The sequence below is a fragment of the Gobio gobio genome (genome assembly GCF_949357685.1).
Source record: "Gobio gobio genome assembly, chromosome: 15".
In the NCBI taxonomy this organism is placed as follows: Eukaryota; Metazoa; Chordata; class Actinopteri; order Cypriniformes; family Gobionidae; genus Gobio; species Gobio gobio.
The window spans coordinates 25,843,191-25,869,021 of record NC_137108.1 but is presented as its reverse complement, the minus strand read 5'-3'; the positions used below and the strand labels follow the sequence as shown (position 1 = coordinate 25,869,021).

Sequence of the window (25,831 nt, the reverse complement as noted above, 5' to 3'; positions counted from 1 at the left end):
AAAGACTGGTTAGAAAACAGCAGTTAAGAAAGTTTTTTGTTGTTTGCACCAGCTCTGCAATCCGGCACTCCATGGACTGAAGAAATGAACGTACTGTGGATATTAAAATTGTATCCACACAAATTGTAATTTCTTCTGTTCAGTCCATTGAAGTCATACGTGAGTAAAAACACACCAAAGAGCTGCTTTATAGTAGAAAATGAAGTTCCACATCAAAAAATAGTCCCAGATGACACCTACCTATTACGTAATTGGCGTGGACCATTGGTAGTTTAAAGGTGTTTACTAAATGGAGCAAACTTTTCCAGAAAGTTTGCTTTGGCAAGCTGTTTTGAAATCCTGAAACAAACTCCAAACAAACTTGATTTTGTTCACAATGTCACACTAGTTTATTCTTTGATTTTGCTTGAAGTATATCAGGGCCTTAAAGGAACACTCCACTGTTTTTAGAAATAGGGTTTATTCAACTTCTTTCCTACATTTAGATATGTGGGCAAATGCATTTTTGTCTCAGTGCATGCATTGTTTTAGTTTGGCAGGGTCGCCACTAGCTTAGCTTAGCATAATGAATGGAATCCTATGTTTCCAGCTTGATTCATGTTGCCAGCTTGCACGTCCCGAGTAAAAGTGATAAAAAATTTAAAAAAAACCCCACCTAATTACTTCTTGTGGCCTGCGTATTCACAACGAGTACAAATAGCAATGCAGATTAAGACTAGACGATTTCCTAGGCAGATATTAACTTGTGACTATATTATGGGGAAGCACAGGCGAAGCACTGCTACTTGGGCGCAGAGATATCACTGGGATTTCATGTGTTACGTGATATCTCTGCGCCCAAGTAGCAGTGCTTCACATGCTAGCTGGCAACGTAGGATTCCATTCATTATGCTAAGCTAAGCTAGCGGCGACCCTAAATGTAGGAAAGATGTTGAATAAGCCCTATTTCTAAAAACGGTGGAGTGTTCCTTTAAGAGGCACATTTACTCTAGTGCATTTTATGTAGATAATATGACCATATTTTTATTAGACCTCTTATTGATTCTTTCTTCTAGGAAGCAGCGTTTGTGTGGAAGGGATCTGGAGCTCGTATCAGTGGTGCCAACAGCCCTGGACCTCCTCCCATTGCAGAAGAAACTTCCAGTGGCGAGTGATAGATAGACTAGACCAACTGGAATCCTTCATGTGGATGCTCATGTTTCTGTCTGAGGACATGGCCAGAGAAGACAGCGCCCCAGACAGTTTTGGAGTAAACACACTTAAAATGCATATGGAAATGGATGCAGATTCAGTAGACAAACTGTGTACACAGACGACACAAAGGGTTTCACCCCTCACATTTCCTGTATTGTTCCCATTCTCAGATTTCTTGTCAGTGAGAAGGACAAATGTGCTGTTATTTGAGTTGTTTATGACTGAGTTTTTCATTCTAGCCAAGTTATCAGACAACAAACCGCTAAATAACATTGCCATTCTGATATTACATCACACCTGACTACCAGCTATAGCTGATGTCAATTGTTCTCATTTACTAAATTACATTTTACGTTACACTTAAATATTAATTATTTTTCATTTAAAACATTTCTCTCATATTTTACCTTAAATATATCAAAACATATTACAATATATTAATGCATTACACACAGGGCTTGACATTAACACCCGCCAACCCACCAAATGCGGGTGTATTTCAACAGTGGCGTGTAACACAGTCACTCTTACTATCCACTTCGGCGGGTTGAATTTTATAGGCCTATATAATATATACATTTTTCAAATGTAGTCTTTTAAAAAAGGCATCTGAAATAAACTAAGTGCAATGTAGTGTTATCAAAAATATCGATTTTTTTTTATTTTTTTTATGCATATCGATACTGAAATATCAGAAACGCTTCTAATACTCATTTTCCACAGAATAGATACACGTTACCAGCTGCGCTTTCTCTCTCTCTTATCTCTCTGACAGAGAGTTGACACACAAACCTGCTTCCCCTCACTCACTCGTTTTATTTGCTCCAGATGAATATTGCTGGTGTTACAGGGCTTGAAATTCAGCATGGGATTACGCGGATTGTGCATAATTTTACTCATTCCCAAAGTGTGCGCACATAAAGCCACCTCTCAGTACTAAATTGAGTTATTTTTCGCTGCTTATTGCGCTTAAACAGTCAAAGTGTGGAAACAGTTAGTTATGTTTTAAGTGAATGTAAACAGTTGAGAAAGATGCATGTGTAACAGTATTATGGATCCGTGCATCAGGTCTTAAAGTGACAGCAGCCTAATATACCTGCTGCCAAATTATGAGATAATATTGAAAATATCTATATGGCAGTTTTTCCCCATGGTATCGATGTCAAAATTGTGGACAGTGAAAATGCTAGTAACTTATGAAAACCACTAGCTACAGTGGCTGGAGAGCAAAAACAGTTATTGTCAAGCCCTGATTACACATATAACAGTTTCAAGTAAAGGTTATACACGTATTACTGATAACTAAATGGCCCACAGCTATATCAGATTTAAGGTTTTTGTATTCAAATTGAGTAGTTCTGTATATTTTTCATTTGAAATCTCAGTCAGGTCAATGATTGTCTTTATCTCTATATATTAAGGGTGGTTACATTTTTTTCTTCCTTTTTTAATCTCACAGTGACTTTCTCTCTTGTGGTCTCATACTGTTAGGACAATTTTGTCAGCATATTGTTTTGCTGAGTCAAATACTTCAGCTTTTTGTTTGTTGCTCAAAGGTTTGTAAATCTACTTCAAATTGGGCGTGCTGATAGAAAAGGCTGCAGATTTTCTGTTTTCCCCACTGTTGAAAATAGCACTAAGATGTGTGCGGTTCTGTGTGATAATACACTACAGTTCTCAGTGAGAACGTGACTCTGCTGGATGAACCCATTCTTCCTCGTCCATTTCTTTGCACCATATTGGTGCTCCAACCCTGTCTACTTGACTAGAAGTCCAATTCAATCCCAAAATCTGCTGGACCCTTGAGGGTCTAGCCATTTGCCCAATGGTGGTGCATTGATCCAGTGGACTGTGATAACAAATATGTTTGGACTTTTTTTTAAGTTGTATTAAAATAATTCACATAAGAGTTACCAAATGGATTCCACCTTGACCATTCTGGTCTATATGTGGCCTTTACCAGTGTTTGAATTTAGGTAAATGGGCTAATAAGAATGTAAACACAATGGTGTGTGTATTTTATTATGAGATAGACCAAGAAAGTTGATAAAGATGTTTAAAAAAAAATTAATGAGCTCCATACTTGTCCTGTTCCCTGTATAAGTTAGACCTAGCTCTCATACTGTTAAATGGGAAACAATTATATATGCCTTAAAAGCTAAATGTGTGTGTTCATTTTTTTTATGTCTCTTTCTATCCACACATTACAGTATTTACATACAGTATAATGCAATTATAGGTTACAAGTCTAATACCTAATATAATGCCCAGCAAGCAATAGTCGTCATTTCACCGTCTTGGTTAACTATAGACCCGATATAGTCCAGCTTTTAGTAACCCACTTCTAGCCAAAATAACCTTTAATTTGGTTACATGTTGTTTTTGCCAAAATAACTTGCGAGATGTATGATATTCCATTATGTAAGCAAAGTCAACAGCGATTACAAGGTGTTTGGTTTCATTTCTTTCACATGTTCATGTTCTAGGCTATGGTTAGATGTCTATATCATTTTTTACTGAGTTGACAGCCCAAATATTGCCTTGTTTTAGCCTAGACATGAGGGCTATGTTTGGACGGCCATTAGACGTCTTTTAAACGCAAATTGCTTGTTGGGTCTCTTTCGGTGTCTGTTAGCCAAATTAATGGAATGGTCCACATGACCTGTGAAGTAAACAGTAGATAGCCCTGCTATTGTGAATGAGCCTAGTGAAAAATAGATTGATTAAATTATTTTAATGAAGTACTTTGTGTCTAACTGTTTAATTGATAAATAATTTCTAATGGAATAGTTCACCACGAAAAAAAAAAGAATTGTCATAATTTTCTCATCATGTTCCAAACTTGAATGACTTTCATTTGTGGAAAACAAAAGGAGAAATTTTGACTCTTGGTCTGAATTGCTCCCTTTTTCCCGTGCAATTAATGTGAACTGAAGATGTCACACTTTAAAAAAAGGACACAAAAACGCCATTAAAGTAGACCATATTGGTCATATAATTTAATGGTACTCCGTTCTCACAAGAGAAATATGCCCTTTTGGTGAATAATGTGTTCTTTTGAGTCGGATCTTTTCAATGAATCAGTTCATACAGTTCACAAGACTTGTTTGAATGATTCAGGCACGAATTGGGCTGATTCGGTTCTAGAGTTCGTCTCACTCACAATGATCCAGGCGCAGCATTAAATGGTTCGCTGGAGGGATTATTATTCAATTATCAATTAATAGCGAATATTAACTTCTCTGACGGTTTTATACAGACAGTCAACATGAGGGTGGATAAATGAGGGAACTTATCATTAATATAATGTAAAATAATTGATGTATAGCTCCTCAGATGTAGGTTTGTAGATAGTTTATTTCGACCTAATATTCTGATGACCATCTTCAACATAGTAGATCTTGGGTCATGTATGTCTCTGTAGTAGGCTATAACCCTGACCGCAAACAGAAATAATTTGTTTCTCGGTATTTGCCTTGTCAAATAGGAACTTGTTTGTCTTTGTGGTTCGCAGTGTCGCAAGAGCGGATTTGTTAGTAACAGTCTAATGTGCGGGAGGAGAGGAAGGGGCAGCAGTCTTCAGCTTCTCTCACAAACAAACGAGCTCCGGGTCGTAATCTTATCTTGAAGCAACTGACAGTATTTTTGTCAAATGAATAGTTAATGCTTGTCCTAGATCTGTGCAGTGCTTAAAATAAGAACGTAACAGTTTTAGGTTAATCGCACGCCTGTATAACTCTTACATTTTTTAAAAAGGCTTTTTTTTAGGTTGATGTGAGGAAAATGTAAATGATCATCTCGTTAAACTTGCTGCACGGGTTGGCATTATGACCCGTTATACCCATATTGCATATTTTGGTGGCTGACTATTTTTTGGAAGTAAAAACTATAATAATGTGGACCCGATCTACACTCATGTTACTTTTCGGTGCATTGGCTGCGATTAAAGTTCAATCTGCCCAAGAAGATGAGCTGTGTCCTCGACAAGGTAATTCATCATTTCATTTCAAAATACACTCTTTTAGTTGTAGCCTAACCCAAATCAGTTACGTTACTTGTATTGCAGTATATTTTAACTGACTGAATGAATTACCTCTCTCATGTTGTTATTAAGTTGTAGTGATTCATCTCTGACTCATGTTAATGGTTAGCCTATGTTGACCACTTGTGGTAAAGAAGCTATTAATATTAATACATCACGCCACGGGACTTTTAAACAGTTAATTATGAGCTGTAAATAAATAAACCCATTAAGCCCTCTGGAGAACATAGTAAAGCAAAAATGTGTGTATGTTTCCTAAATACCAGGCAGGGGTTAGGCTACATCATTTTAATTAAAACGGGTAGAATCACTTTATTTTATTATTATTATTATTATTATTATTAAAATATGAAATTCACATTTAAACTGTCTTCCTAATTTTTTAGTTTTCCTTCATCAAATATATATATAAAAAACAGCATTAAAAATAAAATGAGTTAGGCCTATCACGTTTAATTTTAATATCGTGGAAATTATTTACATCTATATTTTACTGTTTATAAATTATTTATATCAGTATTTGACAAAATCATTTATATCTAAATTTACATTTTCCAAAAATGATGACTGTGGCATAATTTCCACCACATCTCTTGACAACGGCTACTTGTTTGCCAAAATGTTCTTAATGAAAATAAATTTTAACTGCATCCTCTCTTAAGTTTTCTCCTTTAACTTGCACCTCAAAAAGTATGTTTTTGCTTTGCTGTATAATTTCTTCCATTATCATGGTTTAGCCCCTAATTAAAGCTAGAGTTAACTAGTTTGCTAAATATACAACATGAAAAGCATGCTTGAAATAAAGTAAACGTGGTGTGCGAGGGGAAAAAAGGGATAAATTATTATCATTTTCACTTATGATGAAAATTTTGGTCACACTTTAGTTTAAAGTCCAATTCTCACTATTAACTTACTATTAACTACAACTTTTGCCTTAACAACCCCATAATTACTGCTTATTAATAGTTAGTAAGGTAGCTGTTAAGTTTAGGTATTGGGTAGGATAAGGGATGTAGAATATTAAGGTCATGCAGAATAAGGCATTAATGTGTGCTTTAGGTATTAATAAACAGCCAATATCCTAGTATGCATGCTAATAAGCAACTTGTTGATAGTGAGAATTGGATCCTAAACTAAAGTATTAAAAAAAAAAAAAAAAATTTTAATCAAATTGGACATTGTTAGTGGACAAATTAAATAAGCAAGTGAAAGTTTATTTTCTACAGTCCCGAGAACCAAAATTCATACACAAATGAAAAAAATTCATAGGCATCAATGTGCATTTAAATGGGTATTTCTCTGGTAATGAATTAGCAAGTGTTTGTGTATGACACATACAAATTAAGCATAGTATGGACATAGATTTCATAGGCTTTCAGCAATTCTTTATTGTTTAAAAGTGCCATGAACTTGGAGAAACAAACATTTTACATTTATTGTCTTTCAAGAAAAAAAAAGTACAATACATATAGTGATCCCCTTTAGTCCTTTTATAAGCATTCTGGTGTTGTATTGCCTTGAATCATGTCCAACTGGTGCAACGAGTGATTGTGAAGAAGAATCTGGGGAATTTGAATAAAAGGAAGTGAAAGCAAAAGTACCTCTGTTGCATAATTTTGTTCCATATTTAACCAACGCAATGAACTTTGGGTATAATGTACTGTATATACACTCACCCATGTGTGAATATCATGTACTCAGACTAGACAACAGTACACGTGACAAAGCCCAGCTGTGCAAAGAACATTCTGTAAAGGATTATTAATGTGATTATCTAACTGCTGAATGCTCTTGTTTAAAATCTTCCTCAGAGCCGCTTCCTGGAGTTTTGGTCTTGAAGTTAGGAAGCAATGTTGTGCTTGGCTGCAGAGGCGATGTCACTGTGGACGATGTGCCATTGACTTCAACCAGTGTCAAGAATAAAAAATACAGAAACAAGCAGAGAGAAGACATCACTGTCAACTGGACGTCCCAAAGAGTCCATGCTAATGCTACACAAATAACCAGTATGAAGGGAGATGCTACAGATGGAACATACCAAAAGACTGATTCTGGAATGTATACCAAAAATGAAGAGGACACAACGGTCACTGATAAACCCCCTGTAACCATCAGAAAGGAACAAAGCACTTCTAGACGTGTTTTGCGTGCTGTCAGTCAAACTGCTGGACATGAAGAAGAGAACTTTGGTATCACCATGGGGACAGATCCTGATCAAGATGATTATGAGGACTATGATTATGAAGAGGAAGGGTCCAGGGTGACACGAGGCATCAAAAAGCGAACACGCTGGACTCTCAATGGACGACAAGTCCATGTTGGAGTGGAAAGGGGTGGGATTTTAAGACGTCCACATCTCAGCTGGGCAGATGCTGGGAATTACAGCTGCTACAGAGGAGAGAGACTCATTTCCACATTTAAAATCAGCGTAGGGGGTGAGGACTTTCTTTTGCAAACATATTGATAAATGAGTTACAGATATACAGTACGCAGGAGAAATTTACATTCTTCTGTTATTTTCACAGTGCCCCCAGAGAGACCCACTGTCTTTTGCTACAGGAGGTTTCACACCAATAAGGTCCGCTGTGATTGGACGTCCAAACATCCAGTAATGCCACGGCCGCTGTGTTACTTACTACGTATTAGAGGGTGAGCATGTGTCATTTGCATGAGACAGACATCATTTATTTCCGTAATGAGAACTTTAGGAATATATGACATACTGCCATGTCATTCCAAACCGGTATGCCTGTACTTTTATTATTATTATTATTTTAATTTTAATAAGACACAGAACAAAGAATAGACAGAACTCAGGGTTTAAATACAGCCAATATCCTAATATGCACACTAATAAGCAAATCAAGTGTATAGCGTCAGTTCTGGCAGGTCACGTTAGTCAAACTCGCATCAGCTTTCTGTCAGCTGATCACGTCTACCTATAGGAATACAACGTCTATCACAGCATACACACACACACACACACACACATACACATGTATGTGTATATATATGTTTCTCCAGAGCTCATTTACCCTCCTCTTGTCAGTCAGGATTTGGTATTCTGATTCCCCTTGAATCAGACTACATTCCTGAATTGTTTTGTACATTTAATATCAACATTAATGATATCTGCAATACATTATGTTGGTTCTGTTCTGTTACCCTAAGGGGGGTTATCGCTGCTTTCCTGCTCTTATCCATGCTAGGCTGCATGGATGCGCAGGGAGTTCTTGCCCAGAACAGAACCATACCACCAATCCAAACTATATGCTAATAGTCAATCAATCATCTTTGACGATAGTGGTCCTGACAGAACTAGTTAATAGTAAGGATTGTACCCTAAACAACATTTTTAACCGTAATGTTATTGTGCATTGATTACAAAAAAAAAGTTATCATTTTGTCAAATTATGCAAAATCTGTGAAAATATTAACTGTGCATCTCAGATACATTCAATGCTACCCATGATGAAACAAAAGTGTCTGTCTGTCTGTCTGTAATTTCTACCATAAAACAGAACTCAGGCTTTAAATAGAGGGTATGCACGTGACATCACCGTCGGCCAGAGTGACTGCAGTTACGCCCACTGAGTGGCAAAAAGAATGAGAGGCAACATTGGTTTTCAGCGTGAATGCCGCGAAAAACACAAAACCAGGCCCGTCGCTGGTCGGGTGGGCTTGGCCCCCCCATGGACATCCCTCTGCCAAACATTCCCCCCCAACCAACCCCTGATCGAGGAAGCCAGACTTAATACTAGCGTTTTACACTCAAACCACTGCTGCTTCTGCTACTGGTTGCTTTTAGAGGGAAAAGCTGCCCATAACTGCTGGTCTAGGATCTGGGGGGTATTCCAGAAAGCAAGGTTAACTTACCGTAACATATACCTTGAACTCTCGGTTGATGTATGTTAACCGTGAACAGACAAGACATTCTCAACAGAGCGACGATTCGATGATTCACCATGGAAACAGACGCTAAGAAAAAGCGTGCCATTCTACTTCCTCTTTTTTTTTTGTTTAATGGCGATTTACATAACCTACTTAGTGCACATCGCCACCTGTGGTTATGCAATCATCTTTTCGTTTAATAAGTAATCTTTAAAAAATATATTTTTTGTTTGATGCTAATTAATTGAATGCAGATCCATGTGTGAGATGACAATAAATAAATAATACATATATTTTAATTTAATTAACATCTAAACTTATTTTTTTATTTATGTTTTATTCTAATTCTTTAGAATTAATATATAATATTGTATATTATATAACTGAAACAAATTTGGTTATATTAATAACTATATTAATTATATAAAACACATCTGAATACCTCTTAAGCTCTGTTAAATTAACATCATCTGATCTCTTTTGTTTCTCTTCCTTCTTCTCTCTGTCCCTCCAAAGATTGTTTGGTAACATCACCCGTGTGCCTTGTTCATTCTCCAAGTCCCGCTGTTGGTGTGCTTTCTCCGTGGAGGAGGGTGACAAGGCTCTCCATGTGGCAAAAATGTGTGTGTCTAACACAGCAGGCAGTGCCATGAGCCCTGATCTCCGTTTCATGCTACACGACATCAGTGAGCGCTTGTGTGATTTTCTGTCCTGTAGGATGTGTTGTTTAGTTACTTTTAAAAGCATACAACCAATTTGTTGGTAAAAGTGAAAATCTCTTTTTTTTCTCTCTGCAGTTAAGCCAGATCCCCCGACCAGAGTGGTGGTGAGACCGGTCGAGGGCCAGAAGCATATGCTTAAAGTATCCTGGTCTTATCCCAGTTCCTGGAAGCGTGGCTTCTATTACCTGCATTTCCAGCTGAGATACCGACCACAGCGTGAAGAGCTGGTAAAGATGGAGGGCTTGTATATACTTATACAGTATATAGATGAAAAGATGTAATGGCTTACCTTGAGTCTGTGTCTGTATTTATGAGTGCTTGTATTTGTATTTGTATTTAGTACCAGACAGTGTTTATAGATGAGCAGATAGAAAGACTACAGTGGACGATTTGTGATGCTCTGCCTCACACTCGGTATGAAGTGCAGCTTCAGGCCAAGGATGAGTATGACGGTGTCTGGAGTGACTGGACTGATACTGTCTTTGCAGCCACTTGGTCAGGTAACAAAATACATGGTCATTTATAATACTGTCTGTCTGTCTATAAAAACATTATACAAACCTGTGATCCACTTTACAGATTTTCAAAACAGTCTTAACATTCTCTAAACTATAATTTAAATTGTTACAACTGTTTGCTGGAACATCAGAACTCTATAGTCAGCAAAATGTAGTTACTCACCCAAAACATTTCATTCATGCTTCAAAACCTAGGGTAAATGTACCTATTAAGCTCAAGTACCCATTAAGCACACTACTATCTTTGAGCTCAGATTATAAAAAGAAAATAATTTATCATCTTGATGTTTTAACCAATTGACGTGTTTGTTACTATATACCTCCTGTAATTTCAAGCTAATCAGTCCATTGCACACTGAGATATGGGTATTCATGTGTTCACACTGTCTGGTGGCCATTTTGAAAGCTGTCTGAAAACTAGTAGCCCCTTAAATGTGCATTTTTTAGATGTTTATGCCTTAATTTTGGATAAGTATAACTTCTTACTGCAAAATTAAGAGATTAAAGGAACACTCCACTTTTTTGGGACTTTAGCTTAAAGGGTTAGTTCACCCAAAAATGAAAATTCTTTCATTAATTACTCACCCTCATGTCGTTCGACACCCGTAAGACCTCCGTTCATCTTTGGAACACAAATGAAGATATTTTTGTTGAAAGCTGATGGCTGAGAAAGGCTTCAGATAGGCCTCCATTGGCATTCAGTACATTTACACTCACAAGACCCATAAAAGGCACTTAAAACGTCGTTACAAAGTCCATCTCAACACAGTGACTCTACAATAATTTTACAAAGCGACGACAATAGTTTTTGTGCGCAAAAAAAATCAAAATAACGACTTTATTCAACCTCTTCTTGTCTTCCGTGTGTGCCTCCACGACGCATGCGCGAGAATATGACGTAGCGCCGGCGTTCGGGAATCCATGGAATGCACACTTTTTAGTCCCATTTGAGCACTACGCCGAGACCTAAAGCACAATCAATGTAGAATCCAACAGCTTCGATACGCGCGTCTTCCTCTCCTTGTAAACAAATCGCTTCTGGGTCATCAGGGTTTTTCCTACATTGAAAATTTTTTGGCGGCTGCCAAAACTAATTTTTGTCCCGCCAAAGCCTTATTTGATCAGTTATTGTGATTTATGAGTGATGTAGAACAGATGACTGCTGCACTTGAGTTAACTGAGTGACAGAGAGAACGACCAGTGAGCTCCTACCCCGCTCGCACACTCTCTGTCTTCAAAATAAGCATTCTTAGCTTTCTAATGTTTCACATATTACGTTAATCAAAATCAAAAGGTCGGAAGACCGAATCCATGTTGCATGTGGCGCTATCAGACGTGGCGCTATCAGACGTCTTCCTTTAATTACCGCTGGGTGTGAAATGCGCTCAAAAAACATTGACTGATTCTCTGACCAGCTGACATAAAGCATACTTTAAATAAACAGGAAACAAATCCTATCCGGTTATGAAGTGTTTTCTGTGTGTTGAAAAATCTTTCGCGATGTTCTAAAGACGGGATTCACACACAACGCGTCTGCTAATGTCCGATTTGCGACCTAATGACTCCTTTGAACCGAATCATTTTAACGACTGGTTAGAGCAACTGATCTGTCCTACACTGAACTCACGAATCAGTTTAATCATTTACTCAGAACAACACCTGAAATGAGAACACAAGTGTGCTTACCCAATTTAGCAAGAGTGGATAGTAAGAATTATTTTTAATTATCAACAGTCTTTCAGCTTATTTATGTGGACAATGTGTAGTAAAATAAATAGCCTAAAATCATTTAGTTTAGACTGGAGTGAGGTGAACCCAGAACAAATTTGTTGTTAGCTAGCTGATTGTATATGGCAGAAAACTGTATATGGCAGAAAATTAGGCTATTTGTTCATTTTTTTTAATACTATTTTTTAATATTGATATGATTACCAAAACAATTATCAGTAAATAGTGTAAAAATGAGGAACAAAAACAAACATCAAGGTATCAAAATAAGATAAGCAAAAGTTACAAACTTTCTTTGAATTTATTTCAAATTTATTGTCAGTATTGCGCTTGCAGATCAAGTGGGTAGGGTATTTTTTTTTACCGTGCGTGTGTGTGTGTATGGATGACCATGTCTGTCAGCCACCACCGAAGACCATTTTTGACCCAGGAAAAACCCTGGTCATGTGTCCGAACGCCGGATCTGCGTCATATTCTCGCGCATGCGTCGTGGAGGCCTACACGGAAGACAAGAACAAGTTGGATAAAGGCGTTATTTTGATTTTTTTTTGCGCACAAAAACTATTGTCGTCGCATCATAAAATTATTGTAGAGCCACTGTGGTGAGATGGACTTTGTAACAACGTTTTAAGTGCCTTTTATGGGTCTTGTGAGTGTAAATGTACTGAATGCCAATGGAGGCCTATCTGAAGCCTTTCTCAGCCATCAGCTTTCAACAAAAATATCTTCATTTGTGTTCCGAAGATGAACGGAGGTCTTACGGGTGTCGAACGACATGAGGGTGAGTAATTAATGACATAATTTTCATTTTTGGGTGAACTAACCCTTTAAGTACTTCCTTTATGTTTTTAGATGACTAGCCTCCTGTAACAGTGTCATTAGCTTGACATAATGTACCGTTAGTGACACTATTACATGAATAGGGTGGTCACTACTGTATTGCAGTTGTTCCTGTGCTCCATGTATCCCCTGTAATGTTAGTATTGTGTTGTCACGAACGCGCTCTGACTGTCACAGTAACAAATGAGTGGTGCCAGAGGTAATTCGGCGTCTTGTCTATCAGCTTCCAAAGTTTGTAACTCCTTGTCTGTGTATTCTGGCTCAAAACGATATGGTTCTGGATTTTGGTTTGATACAAAGTAAAAATCCTCTGACAATTCCTCAAAGTCAGCCATGCAACAGTCACGTTCGCTACTATCTTCCTAGTCACGTTGGTTTTGTTGACAGACGTAACAGCGGGGCTTCTCTGGTCCTGCGAGCAAATCACTCCGCACTCCGCAGAAGTAGAGCAGTGCTGCACCTTCTGAGAATATAGTCCCCAGTGTGTATACGTTTATAATATGGCTGTGTCTCATGTAACCTTGTTATTTGTACACGCTGTGACTATACACATCACAACATGTAAATAGGAAAATGTTGGTGTTATGTTGTCACTTATTGAGCAGTAGGCTAGCTGGAGCCATATACCTCCAGTCTTTGTGCTAAGCTAGGCTAACGGTGGGTGCATCAGACAGAGTTATGGGATGCACGGAGATGAGAATGGTATGTATGGACTTATCTAACTCTGGGGGATACAGTGAATAAGCTAAAGTCCCAAAAAAGTGGAGTGTTCCTTTAATGTTTAAACTTATGCATATTATAACCTGGAACCTGGATGTGGGAAATAATTACTGTTAGATCCAAAAGATAGCAACACAGCATAGGCGCTGCTGAACATAGCTGTATAAGATTGTGTGCTACACTAATATATTACTTCACAGGCATTACTTGCTTGTACTTTTATTATTTTATATGTATTTGAATCCATTGTATTATACAATTACAGTTTATGGATGTTCTGTGGTTATAGACTGCTGTCATTTTAATTTTTTTCATATTATTGTACGTGTGCTTAAAGGTGCACTACTATGAAAACCACATCTTCAGTGTGACATCAATAAGAAAAAGTATAATTTCATAGATATTTTCAATAATAGCTGTTCATATTAAAATGTGTATAAATTCAATACATGACCTAGATTATTTATTTAGCAAAATTGTCCTTTTAAATTTAATTTAATAATATTTATTGATACAAAAAAATGTTTGCTGTTCCAATAAAGCTCAGTGTGCTCCCTTTAAGTCTATGTAAATACTTCATAAACAGACTTTAAATATTAACTGGTTGTCACTTCAAGTTAATCTTTATGAAATTATTCTTTTAAAATGTTGTTTAAAATAAACAAGAATTTTCCCAAAAAAACATGTTGTGAGCTTAATGGCAACAGGGGTGTGCTTAAAGGGTACAAACATGTACCCATTAAGCACAGCCAGACTTTTTACATGTAATGATGAATATCTTAATTGAAATGCTTTTGTCATTTAAAATTAAATGAAATATTATTGTGTGAGATTAATATTTTATTTTAACATAACTTCTTTTACTGAAACCAATACCCTGTGTGCTAAAATGTCTCAATGTAGACTTTGGTGAGCTTAATAGGTACTTAATAGGTTACTCTAGTAGTTATTGTGTCAATAAATTGGCCAATGCCACTAAAATAAAAAGTGTTTTTGTCATCGTGTGAGCCACACTGGTCAAAATGTTTAGATGTTTTTCCACCATGGAAATATTTGTTATATACAAATTTGTTATTGTTTTTGTTGACACTAACAGCTTTCTATTCTATACAATAATGTCAGTTTTGTCTAGCTGAATGCTCTTGTGAGCTTTTTACTGTAAATTCAGACAGGTAATTCAGACTGGGAAAAGTCAATACTTTAGTACACAAAAAAAAAAATTAAATGAACATTTGTATTTATACAGTACATTTATTTTTTGAAGACATTTCACATGTAAGCTTAAAATTCACAGTTGTTTGTTCACTTTTACACATGTCTTTCTCTAACACATACATATCATCTTACATATCTTCCTATTGCTCTTCCATGACAGGAATTTTCAGCTTGCATGCAAAACAAATCTACAAAAATATATGTACTGTATAAATACAAACTAGCAAGTACAAATATGTACAAATAAGTACTGATGTAGCTGCTGCTGTTCAGGGATGTGATGTTCCTCCATGTTAAAAAATGGTGGTGATTGTGCTGTCAGCAAACTCCATATATATATAATTTTGCACACAATTAAATAATGTTTATAAGGTGTGAAGAGTTTGACAGTTTCACTGAGATTCAACTCATCAGTTTTGATCAACAAGCCATGTGCATTTAGTCATTGTGACATAGTCACTAACTCTTTTGCACACGTGCCAAAACTAATGCAATTATCTTAAATCAATAATGAATTCTAATCTGATGTGTGAACAAGAAATTAATTGTTCAGAGATCTGGAAAAAAAAAGTCTCATTCGAGAATTGAGCCAAAACGTTTGAGAAGAACTGTAATCAAACCTGATTGAATCCATGCTTCAGTGGGAGTCTTTGGCACAAACCTGTACTATTGATTTTAAGAGAGCAAAGATCAGTGTTCATCGGACAAAAGGCTCTAAACACATACTTTTGGGTCCCATCCAGATGGTGTGCTGCACTGGGAGACTAGGAGAGCACTATTTACACTGTTTGCATTGGGGAAAGCATCTGATTGTCGATTGGACATTGAGCTTTCATTCAATTGGGCAAGCTCTCAAGAAGGACAGGACTTTACAACAAACATCCAAAATTGCAAATGACATTTTTAACTGCCAGTGTTCATAATTAAAAACTTAAGTTGAAGACCCATTTCGTTGAAGTCTTTCACATCACATTAAGTGTATTATTTATAACTACCTCTTGGTATTTGTAAATATTGAAAAAATACAGCCTCTATAATCCATATATGTATGCATTATCATTGTCTTGTTTTGTAGTGTAAAATATGCAAGAACAAAACAAAATACACGATGAAATTAATCAAAGAATATAATTTACCAGACTGCATTTTTTTCTCCAAAATATTAATCAATAATTCTCTAAAAATAAGTATTTGTATACATATTTTATACAGTTTTGCTGTAGGAGGAGCAAAACAATAGCCTGACAAGCCAGACCCACATCAAGATGTTGGGTCTGGGAACTCACCATTGGCTGGGCTCAATCCGACTCTATACACGATGTAATTGGCCTGACTAGAGTTTGGTTTTTCCAGCTCGCAAGCCAACGGAGAGTTGCTAGACTACCCTGGCTGCACATTAGATTTCTAGGCTAGCAAAACAACAGTTTTAAGTTTGAAACAACCATTCGTTTTTGCCCTTTAAAAAAATTACTTTTGTACATTTGAATGTTTTTTTTGTGTTTCTTTGTAGCTCCTGAGACGACTACTAGCATTACCTTGGTAAGTTCATTCAACACAATACCTCACACAAACGCACATAAATTCATCTGACCATATTTAAGCCTTATGTTTATTATCTCTTCCATCTTTCAGGAACCCTTTGAGATGTTTCCTGAAGGTTCTGGGGGATCTGGAGAAGTGCCTGATGGTGAGTCTGAGCGAGAAAACAAGGGTAACATCTCATTGTTCTCCAAGTACTCTTACTCACACATCTGGTAATTCTATAATGAAACTAGAAAGAAAATTAATTTGGTACCTTGCTGGAAAATCAAAACAGGAAATGGTCACCATAACATGTCTGGAGTTTAACAATGTGCTGTAGTTTCCATATCTTTCAGCCTTCTGTGACATTTCACCTCTGTCCTCATTCTCTCAGGATCAGTGGTAATAGTTGGAGCTGGTGATAATGGATATGCTACTGTGTGGCTGTATGTGTCATGTATTTTTGGGCTGTGTTTTCTTGTAGCCCTCACCATGTTCAAAGTCATTTTCTTCAGGTAAAACTCTTCCCTATCTCATCCATCTTTTAATATCCATTTAGCGATTTCTTAGCTCTGAAAATGTCTCTTTAGAAGTCAGTTATCAAATAAAATATTTTTCTTTCTCCATTCAAATCTAATTTTTTATCCATTTTCATTCTATTGTTGTGTCTTCTCAGGAATGGGCTGCATTTCATGTCTAAAATAGGAAAACAGACTTTGCCCTTTACATTCCTCCTACCTTCATCTCGCCCTTTTCCTGCTCCTGTTGCCTCTGACTCTGAGCAGCTTCCAGAGGAGGGAAAGTCCCTGATGTCGCCTCCCAAGCAGAGCCAGCAACACTTCCTCCCTGTTCAGCAAGAGGAGGAGGGCATTCATCTGCATAACATGGATTATTTCCTGTCTCAAGGGACTGAGGGTGTGCTATGGAAGATAGACAGACACGAGTAAACAGATGAAACCTCACATGCACTGTGATTGGCTAAGGATCACACACTGTCTTTATAGTATATGGTTCAATAACAGTTGGGTCTTGATATTTTGACTACTATCAGAACTATTTGTAAATAAGTTGACCATGACAGTCTCACATGTGCAGCTAAAGCACTTTTTATAAGTCGCTCTGATTGTCTGCTTAATGCCTTACAGGAATGTTACAGGTTTCTGTATTTTATTCAACACACACACACACACACAAATATTTTGACTCATCTATTGTTGAAGAAAAGAAATCAAGATTATGGTGAGTAACTTACAATGAAAGTGCATGGGATATTTTAAAGCGAACATGTGAAGCTTATAATTTTATAAAAGCATTTAGATGAATTCTTCTGTTGGAACTTGTGTGTTATTTGAGCTGTAAAGTTGTTCATTTCTATGGTAATTTAGGGTTTTATGCATTACATTGTCAAAATATATCCAAAACAAAGGTGTAACATTGTATATAACTTTACACAGAAATGGTTAGCAAGTAATTTGTTCACACCAATACACATTGTTTTCATCTCGTTTCTGCACTGATACAGCGTGGATTTTAACAGGCTGGCCCCATTAACTTCTATTGTAAATGCTTCAATGTAAAACTAATTTTTTTAAAGAAAGCAAATTGCATTTTTGTGACAATCAACATTATGCCACGGCCTGGAATAATCCTTTATATGTAAATAAGTGTTTACCTAGTAATAAAAACAAATAGAACATTGGAAATCACCTGTTGTAAGTTGTGGATTATTGTGCATATTAACCACATGTTGTAACATTTTGTCCTAGATGAAGATGATAGACGAAGTCATTCAAATAGAAACGTTGTTTATTAATCAAAGATACTCAGGTAATCTAATAGTCATGAGCAACAAATGAGACAGCATGTAAAAAACAGAAAAAAAACAATACCAGACAATGAATAGGAACTAAGAGGAACTTAAATACACAGTGATGATGAACCAAATTAACAAATATCCATGGTAACTAACAAATGACTGGCAGGAACAAAGAAATACAGTAAACAGGTGACTAGGAGTACGTTTACACGACAACGATACGCTTAAAACGGAGAAGTTTTTCCTTTGAGTTTTCCCGCGTAGGCTTACAGACGACATTGTCAAAAAGTTCCCCATTCTCACGGATCCGCGAAAACGACTAAAACTGTATTCTGCTGCTCGGCCATTAAATGGTGATAAATAAACTGAACATGTAATAGCATACCTGAAAACGAGTCGCTTTTCATCAAAATCTGTCATTTGTGTAAATGGTGTAGATTCGATGAGTTTTTTTCGGGGTTGGTTGGGGTGTTTGTGAAGTTGAAAGCATTTGTTAACTTCACAATCTTCTTTTTTTCCTTTCGGCTGTTCCCTTCAGGGGTCGCCACAGCGAATCATCTGCCTCCATCTAGCCCTATCCCCTGCATCCTCTTCTCTCAGACCGACTACCTTCATGTCCTCCTTCACTACATCCATAAACCTCCTCTTTGGTCTTCCTCTCGACCTCCTGCCTGGTAGCTCTAACCTCAGCATTCTTTTACCAATATATTCACTTTCCCTCCTCTGAACATGTCCAAACCATCTCAACCTGGCCTCTCTAACTTTGTCTCCCAAACATCTCACATGTGCTGTCCCTCTGATGTACTCATTCCTGATCCTATCCATCCTCGTCACTCCCAAAGAGAACCTCAACATCTTCAGCTCTGCTACCTCTAGCTCTTCCTCCTGTCTTTTCTTCAGTGCAACTGTCTCCAAACCATACAACATCGCTTGTCTCAATACTGTCCTGTACACCTTTCCTTTCATTCTTGCTGGTACTCTTTTATCACACAACAGACCTCACACTTTTCTCCACCCATTCCAACCTGCCTGCACACGCTTTTTCACCTCTTTTCCACAGTCCCCATTGCTCTGGACTGTTGACCCTAAGTACTTAAAATCCTGCACCTTCTTTACCTCTTCTCCCTGTAACCTCACTGTTCCACTTGGTTCCCTCTCATTCACACACATGTATTCTGTCTTGCTGCGACTAACCTTCATTCCTCTTCTCTCCAGAGCAAACCTCCACCTCTCTAGACTTTCCTCCACCTGCTCCCTGCTGTCACTACAGATCACGATGTCATCCGCAAACGTCCATGGAGATTCCTGTCTGACCTCATCTGTCAGCCTGTCCATCACCACTGCAAACAAGAAGGGGCTCAGAGCCGATCCTTGATGCAGTCCCACCTTCACCGTGAAGTCCTCTGTCTCACCTAAGGCACATCTTACCACGGTTCTACTGCTCTCATACATATCCTGCACCATTCTAACATACTTCTCTGCCACTCCAGACCTCCTCATACAATACCACAGCTCCTCTCTTGGCACCCTGTCATATGCTTTCTCTAAATCTACAAAGACACAATGCAGCACTTTCTGACCCTCTCTGTACTTCTCCATAAACATTCTCAAAGCAAATAATGCATCTGTGGTGCTCTTTCTTGGCATGAAACCATACTGCTGCTCACAAATGTTCACTTCTCCCCTTAGCCTTGCTTCCACTACTCTTTCCCACAACTTCATTGTATGGCTCATCAGCTTAATACCTCTGTAACTTCCACAACTCTGCACATCTCCCTTGTTCTTAAAAATCGGCACCAAAACACTTCTCCTCCATTCCTCAGGTATCCTCTCACTCTCTAAGACCTTGTTGCACAACCTAGTTAAAAACTCTACTGCCATCTCTCCTAGACACTTGATTGGTAACAGACCTAATTTGATTGGTAACAGACCTATAGCATGTCTTATTATATTATTATTATAACTGAATTTATTGATCAAATGTAAGAATTTGACATGAAAGATGGTGCATACATTTAATAAGTTTAAAAAAATGTAATATATAAAGTAAATAAATTTTAAAATTTAAGTAGTGTAAAAGCTGATATAACTGAGAATTTTGCTTCAGAATAAATATATTTACACCACCAAACGGTTACGGTTTTTAATTGTGACAGTAGCAAACCCACAAGAGTGCTCAGGTGTTAATATCCAAAGTCTTTCAGCACCAGTTCAGACTGGGATATGCACTTAAAAAAAAAAAAAAACAGAAGTCTCGTGCTGAATATGTTCACTTTTCCCCAGGATTCTTTGATGAATAGAAGGTTCAAAAGAACAGCATTTAACTGAAATAGAAAGCTTTCAAAGAATCCTAAAAGCATTGTACACAACTGAACAAAAACATTGTTTTCAACACTGATACTAATCATAAATGTTTGTTGAGCATCAAATCCTCATGAGAATGATTTGTGAATGATCATGTGACACTGAAGACTGGAGTAATGATGATAAATTCAGCTTTGATCACAGGAATAAATTGCACTTTACTAGCCTATATATATTCAGAAAACCTCTGTTTTACACTGGAATAATATTTCACAATATTACTATTTTTACTGTATTTTTTATCAAATAAATGCAGCCTTGGTGAGCAGAAGAGAGTTATTTTAAAAACAAGAAATGTTGATTTCTTTCAAACATTAAATTTGGCGGAAATAACATTTCCTTTTTTGCATTACATTCAACTATGTAGAAAGAACCTTTTTATTTTCTAAATAAAAACTTCCAAAATGTACACAACTTAAAATTCCAAGGGGACGATATAGCACTTGCAGAAAAGCATTTCTGAGAAACCGGAATCTATGCTGTACTCAGTCATGTGCAGCACATGCAGCACGTCAGACAAGATTTACATTTACATTTACATTTATGCATTTGGCAGACGCTTTTATCCAAAGCGACTTACAGTGCCCTTATTACAGGGACAATCCCCCTGGAGCAACGTGGAGTAAAGTGCCTTGCTCAAGGACACACTGGTGGTGACCGCTGGGATCGAACCAGCAACCTTCTGCATATCAGTTCCATGGTTTACCCCACTGGACCACACATCTCACACAAGATATTGGCACTAAACCATATAACATTCTCAAATCCCTCCAGTCATAAAAAGGTTACCTGTCAACTGACAAGTAGCTCAGTTTCAGTCTCGCACTTTGGACTTTGAACCCTGGCTAATCATCATAAAATAACATCCAGCAACAAGACATATTTCATGTGCTCTTGGGGGCCCCCTAGTGGCCCTAAGAAGCCGCTTAGTTCGCTTATGCCCTGGGCCGGCTCTGCATGTGCTCTTGGGGGCCCCCTGGTGGCCAAGGGGGCCATAAGCAGCCGCTTAGTTCGCTTATGCCTTGGGCCGGCTCTGCACACATGTCTAGTACAATTATGTGGTTTTGTTTCAATAATACTGTGTATACTTTTTTCTTGATATACACTGAGTGGACAGACTCCACTCGACCTGGTCACCTCCTGTTTGAACGGTTACCATCAGGACGGCGACTCCGGAACACAGGAACAGTTTCTTCCCACAGGCCACAGGTTAGTTAGGTGTCTTGCTCATGGACACCTCGACACTTGGTCAGGTGGAACCAGGGATGGAACCACCAACCTTCCGGTTTGTAGACAACCAACATGAACCACTGAGCCACTGCCACCCTAGGAGTCTTATCTAGTCTTATCTATCCACCCTAACATTCAAACGTCTTGTAAAAAAAAAAAAAAGTGGCAAGTCTTATGTTACCTGCCTATACACTCTTAAAAATAAATGTTCTTAAATGGTTCTTTGGCGGGGTGTATGAGTCCATGAAGAACCTTTAATATCCAAAGAACTTTTCCATTGCACAAAAGGTTCTTTAGACTATAAAATTGTTAGAAAAAAAAAGGTGGAACCAAAAATGGTTCTTCTATGGCATCACTGTGAAAACCCCTTTTTGGTTCTACCTGACACCTTTATTTTTAAGGGTGTAGCCTGGCTCCGCCCTCCTACATACTTCCGCTCAATTTTCATTTTCCTTCAGTACTCTGTCTCAGTAAAAGAAGTGGACAGTAAAAGAAATGGACACAGCGACCCCATAGACTTCAACAGAGAAAAGTGAAGTCAAGTTGAAGCTGTCCGAATCCACATCTCTGAGTTTTCAAGAATATATCACTTCAAAATTCACTGTTTATATACTTTTTGACCACTGCAGAGCACCGTGGTTGCGATTCGCTGTAATTTGGATGCATTTCTAGACTTGTATTTCTTTAAATGCTGGTAAGTATTTAGAAGAGCAATATATTTCATCACCGCTCAAAAAATAAAAAGAAGAAAAGCATGTAAACATTTGAATTGGGCCGTTATTTACGGCAGCATTAATTCTTATCATACCAAGAATATGACATTTTATTTACTGCATACAATCATGTTACGGACCACGTCTGCAGCACGTTCCCAATCACAAAACTCTCCCCTCCACAGTGAATAAATCACAATCCGAATGCACAAGTTTTAGGTTTTATCACTGAGGTGGCGTGTACAATCTGCAGTTATTTTTACGGATTTCCATGTGAGAAAAAAAGGCGAACGGCGCATGACATACGTCACGACCGAACGTTAGCGATTGGTTATGGCAGATCCAGAGTGGCTCTTGGCAGATCCAATAGTTTTAAACTTCAACAGAGTACCCGCCTTCAAAGAAGTAAACGCTTGTCAATGGAGAGTGGCCAGACTCTCTGTACAAATGAAAGCTTTCCTGACTCACATATACTTAGTTAACTTTACTCAGTAATATAGAATACATACTTCTTACTAGGTTTTGTTGAGTTACAGTCAATTGCAGGGTGAAAATAACAGTTTACTCAATTGTTTGAGTGACGCTTACTTGAAACAAGCAAGTAGCAACAAAGGATGCAATGACGTTACTATACCAGTGAGAGGCAGCAGTGCATTAAAGCGTGCAGCTTTTGGTGAAAAGCTTCACCTCAGGTGCGTCTCAATCAGCTCCCTAGTTCAGTAGTCAGGGCACTGATCTTTGAGTCAGCCCATTGACTTATGTCCTGATCAGTGCCCTGACTACTGAACTAGGGAGCTGATTGAGATGCACCCCACCTCTCTGTGCAGAAAAAACGAAGAAGAAGAAGAAGAAGAAGAAGAAGAAGAAGAAGAAGAAGAAGAAGAAGAAGAAGAAGCGGCACTTGTAAGAGCATGCACGATAGAATCTGTATGTATCTCGGCACCAATTTGAATTTTGCAGATGTGGAAAGACGTTGACAGGCTGCCTATGTTTTTATCCGGAGGTTCGTTGCGTTTTTGGAAGAAGAATAGGTAATTAAGCATGCAATTTTTGTGTGAATGTTTTTTTTTTTTTTAACTGTCTGACGCTAATTTTTGCTGATCTTCTTAATGTGTAATAATTTTGATATTATTCATACATGGTTTGACCTATTTTTTGCACATAAAACTATCAGGTGCCACAATGGTTGCTGTATTGACTGAAAACTTATTTTAACTGTCCCAAATATAATCTGAATTATGGTTTTCTATTTTACCATTTTCCCTGATGCATTCTCCTCTGTTGGCATTGGTTTATAAATTATTAACGTTACACATCTGTTGAAATGGCTTTTTTTCCCATCTACTTCCAGAAACAAGCAGATGTGACAGCAATGCACACTCTTGTGCTCCGGGGCTTACCTATCCTGCTTGGTGATGATGCCAGTAACTTATACAACACCTACAACGTAAGTTCTCATTGTAAAAAATTTTAGAAGGGTTACGTATTCTTAAGTAATATAATGCTTTCTTTTCCTTTGGGTTCTCTGAAATCTGAAAAAGAGGCAGTCGTCTGATGCAAGCCAGATTTTTTAAAACCTGAACTGTTGGACTGCCTGTATGACATCAGACTTCTGAAACTAGTTTTATTTTTTAAACGTTGTAATGCTTTTGTCCTTTTTTCCCCCTTTCTTTTTTAAAGAAGGATCTTTTATATATTTTTTGTCACTGATTATGGTAAACTGTAAAATAAAATAAATTAATAATAATAATTTTGATTCAACAATATTATCAAAGATTATTTTTGATCATTTCAGTGTTGGTTCAACATCAGTGATGTAGTGTAACATCAACATCGTAGTGTAACATTGATTCAACAATATTACCATTGTTTTTTTATTTATTTTTTGTTAATTTCAATATTGATTCAACATCAGTGATGTAGAATCCATCATAGTGTAATGTTGATTCAATAGCATTAGCATTACCATTTTTATCTCACCATTGATTCAACATTAAATGCAGGTGCAAACATGATATTGAACTAACATCAGTTCATAATGTTGATTCAATGATATTACAATTGATTTTTTTGTTGAAATCTCAACATTGTTTCAACAGTAACTGAGGGTGCAAAAGTGATGTTTAAAAAATATTCTGTAATGTTGAATCAATGATATTATCATAGATTTGTGATTGAAATCTCACCATTGTTTCCATATTATCTGAGGGTGCAAAAGTGATGTTGAAAAAATATCACTTTGTAATGTTGAATCAATATTATTACCATTGATTTGTGGTTAAAATATCAGTATTGTTTCAACAGTGCTAAAAACTTCTTGAAAAAATATCACTTTGTAATGTTGAATCAATGCTATTACCGTTGATTTATGGTTGAAATCTCAACATTATTTCAATATTATCTGAGGGTGCAAAAGTGATGTTGAAAAAATAGTACTTTGTAATGTTGAATCAATATTATTACCATTGATTTGTGGTTAAAATAACAGCATTGCTTCAACATTAACTGAGGGTGCAAGAGTGATGCTAAAGCAACATCACTTTGTAACGTTAATTCAATGTAATTGGCGTTGACACATCAACACTGACTCAACATTGTTTCAATGATTACATTCTATCTGGGAAAGAAGTAAACATTGTCTGGCTCAGTTTCAAAAAGGACAAAATAGCATTTATATTCAGCAGTACAGCACAAATAATTAAATCAAATTATAACAAAATAAGAAAATGGAAGGTAATTATTATACATTTCATAATAAACGTAAATAAATAAATTAGAATATAGATAGATAGATAGATAGATAGATAGATAGATAGATAGATAGATAGATAGATAGATAGATAGATAGATAGATAGATAGATAGATAGATAGATAGATAGATAGATAGATAGATAGATAGATAGATAGATAGATAGATAGATAGATAGATAGATAGATAGATAGATAGATAGATAGATAGATAGATAGATAGATAGATAGATAGATAGATAGATAGATAGATAGATAGATAGACAGATAAACAGACAGATAGATGATAGACAGACAGATAAACAGACAGATAGATGATAGACAGACAGATAAACAGACAGATAGATGATAGACAGACAGATAAACAGACAGATAGATGCTAGACAGACAGATAAATAGACAGACAGACAGAGAGATATAAAGACAAATAGATGACAGACAGACAGACAGATGATAGACAAACACACGGATAGATAGACAGACAGAAAGACGATAGATAGACAGATAGACGCATAGATGGATTGAAGAGAAATCTTGGAAGGAACAAATACCTATTTTAAAACAAATT

The 25,831-nt window shown here is 37.0% G+C and overlaps 2 protein-coding genes across 4 annotated transcripts in view; both read left to right on the top strand.

The window, feature by feature from the left end:
- The window catches only part of atp8b2 (ATPase phospholipid transporting 8B2), a 64,743-nt gene extending 60,806 nt beyond the window's left edge, over positions 1-3,937 (top strand). For 2 of the 3 annotated variants that reach the window (XM_079836882.1, XM_079836880.1), the window contains one exon: positions 1,056-3,937. In XM_079836882.1, coding sequence (XP_079693008.1) covers positions 1,056-1,154 — 99 coding nt within the window. In that variant the 3' untranslated portion in view covers positions 1,155-3,937. Of the gene's footprint in view, positions 1-52; positions 161-1,055 lie in introns of those variants that run through there. The other variant, XM_079836881.1, reaches the window with a different exon arrangement.
- Positions 3,938-4,351: 414 nt separating this feature from the next.
- On the top strand, positions 4,352-18,096 carry il6r (interleukin 6 receptor). Its single transcript, XM_079836883.1, has 10 exons — positions 4,352-5,182; positions 7,048-7,671; positions 7,762-7,885; positions 9,644-9,813; positions 9,925-10,076; positions 10,190-10,349; positions 16,381-16,409; positions 16,503-16,557; positions 16,786-16,906; positions 17,068-18,096. The coding sequence occupies exons 1-10, from the start codon at positions 5,089-5,091 to the stop codon at positions 17,336-17,338; spliced, it is 1,800 nt and encodes a 599-aa protein (XP_079693009.1). The 5' UTR covers positions 4,352-5,088; the 3' UTR covers positions 17,339-18,096.
- The last annotated feature ends 7,735 nt before the right edge of the window (positions 18,097-25,831 follow it).

What these genes read in the sequence shown, in the direction of transcription:
- il6r (XM_079836883.1), top strand. Translation starts at nt 5,089, where the DNA reads ATGTGGACCCGATCTACACTCATGTTACTTTTCGGTGCATTGGCTGCG. An exon ending in TACTTACTACGTATTAGAGG is followed by an intron (nt 7,886 to 9,643) that starts GTGAGCATGTGT and finishes GTCCCTCCAAAG; the next exon opens with ATTGTTTGGTAACATCACCC. An exon ending in GACCACAGCGTGAAGAGCTG is followed by an intron (nt 10,077 to 10,189) that starts GTAAAGATGGAG and finishes ATTTGTATTTAG; the next exon opens with TACCAGACAGTGTTTATAGA.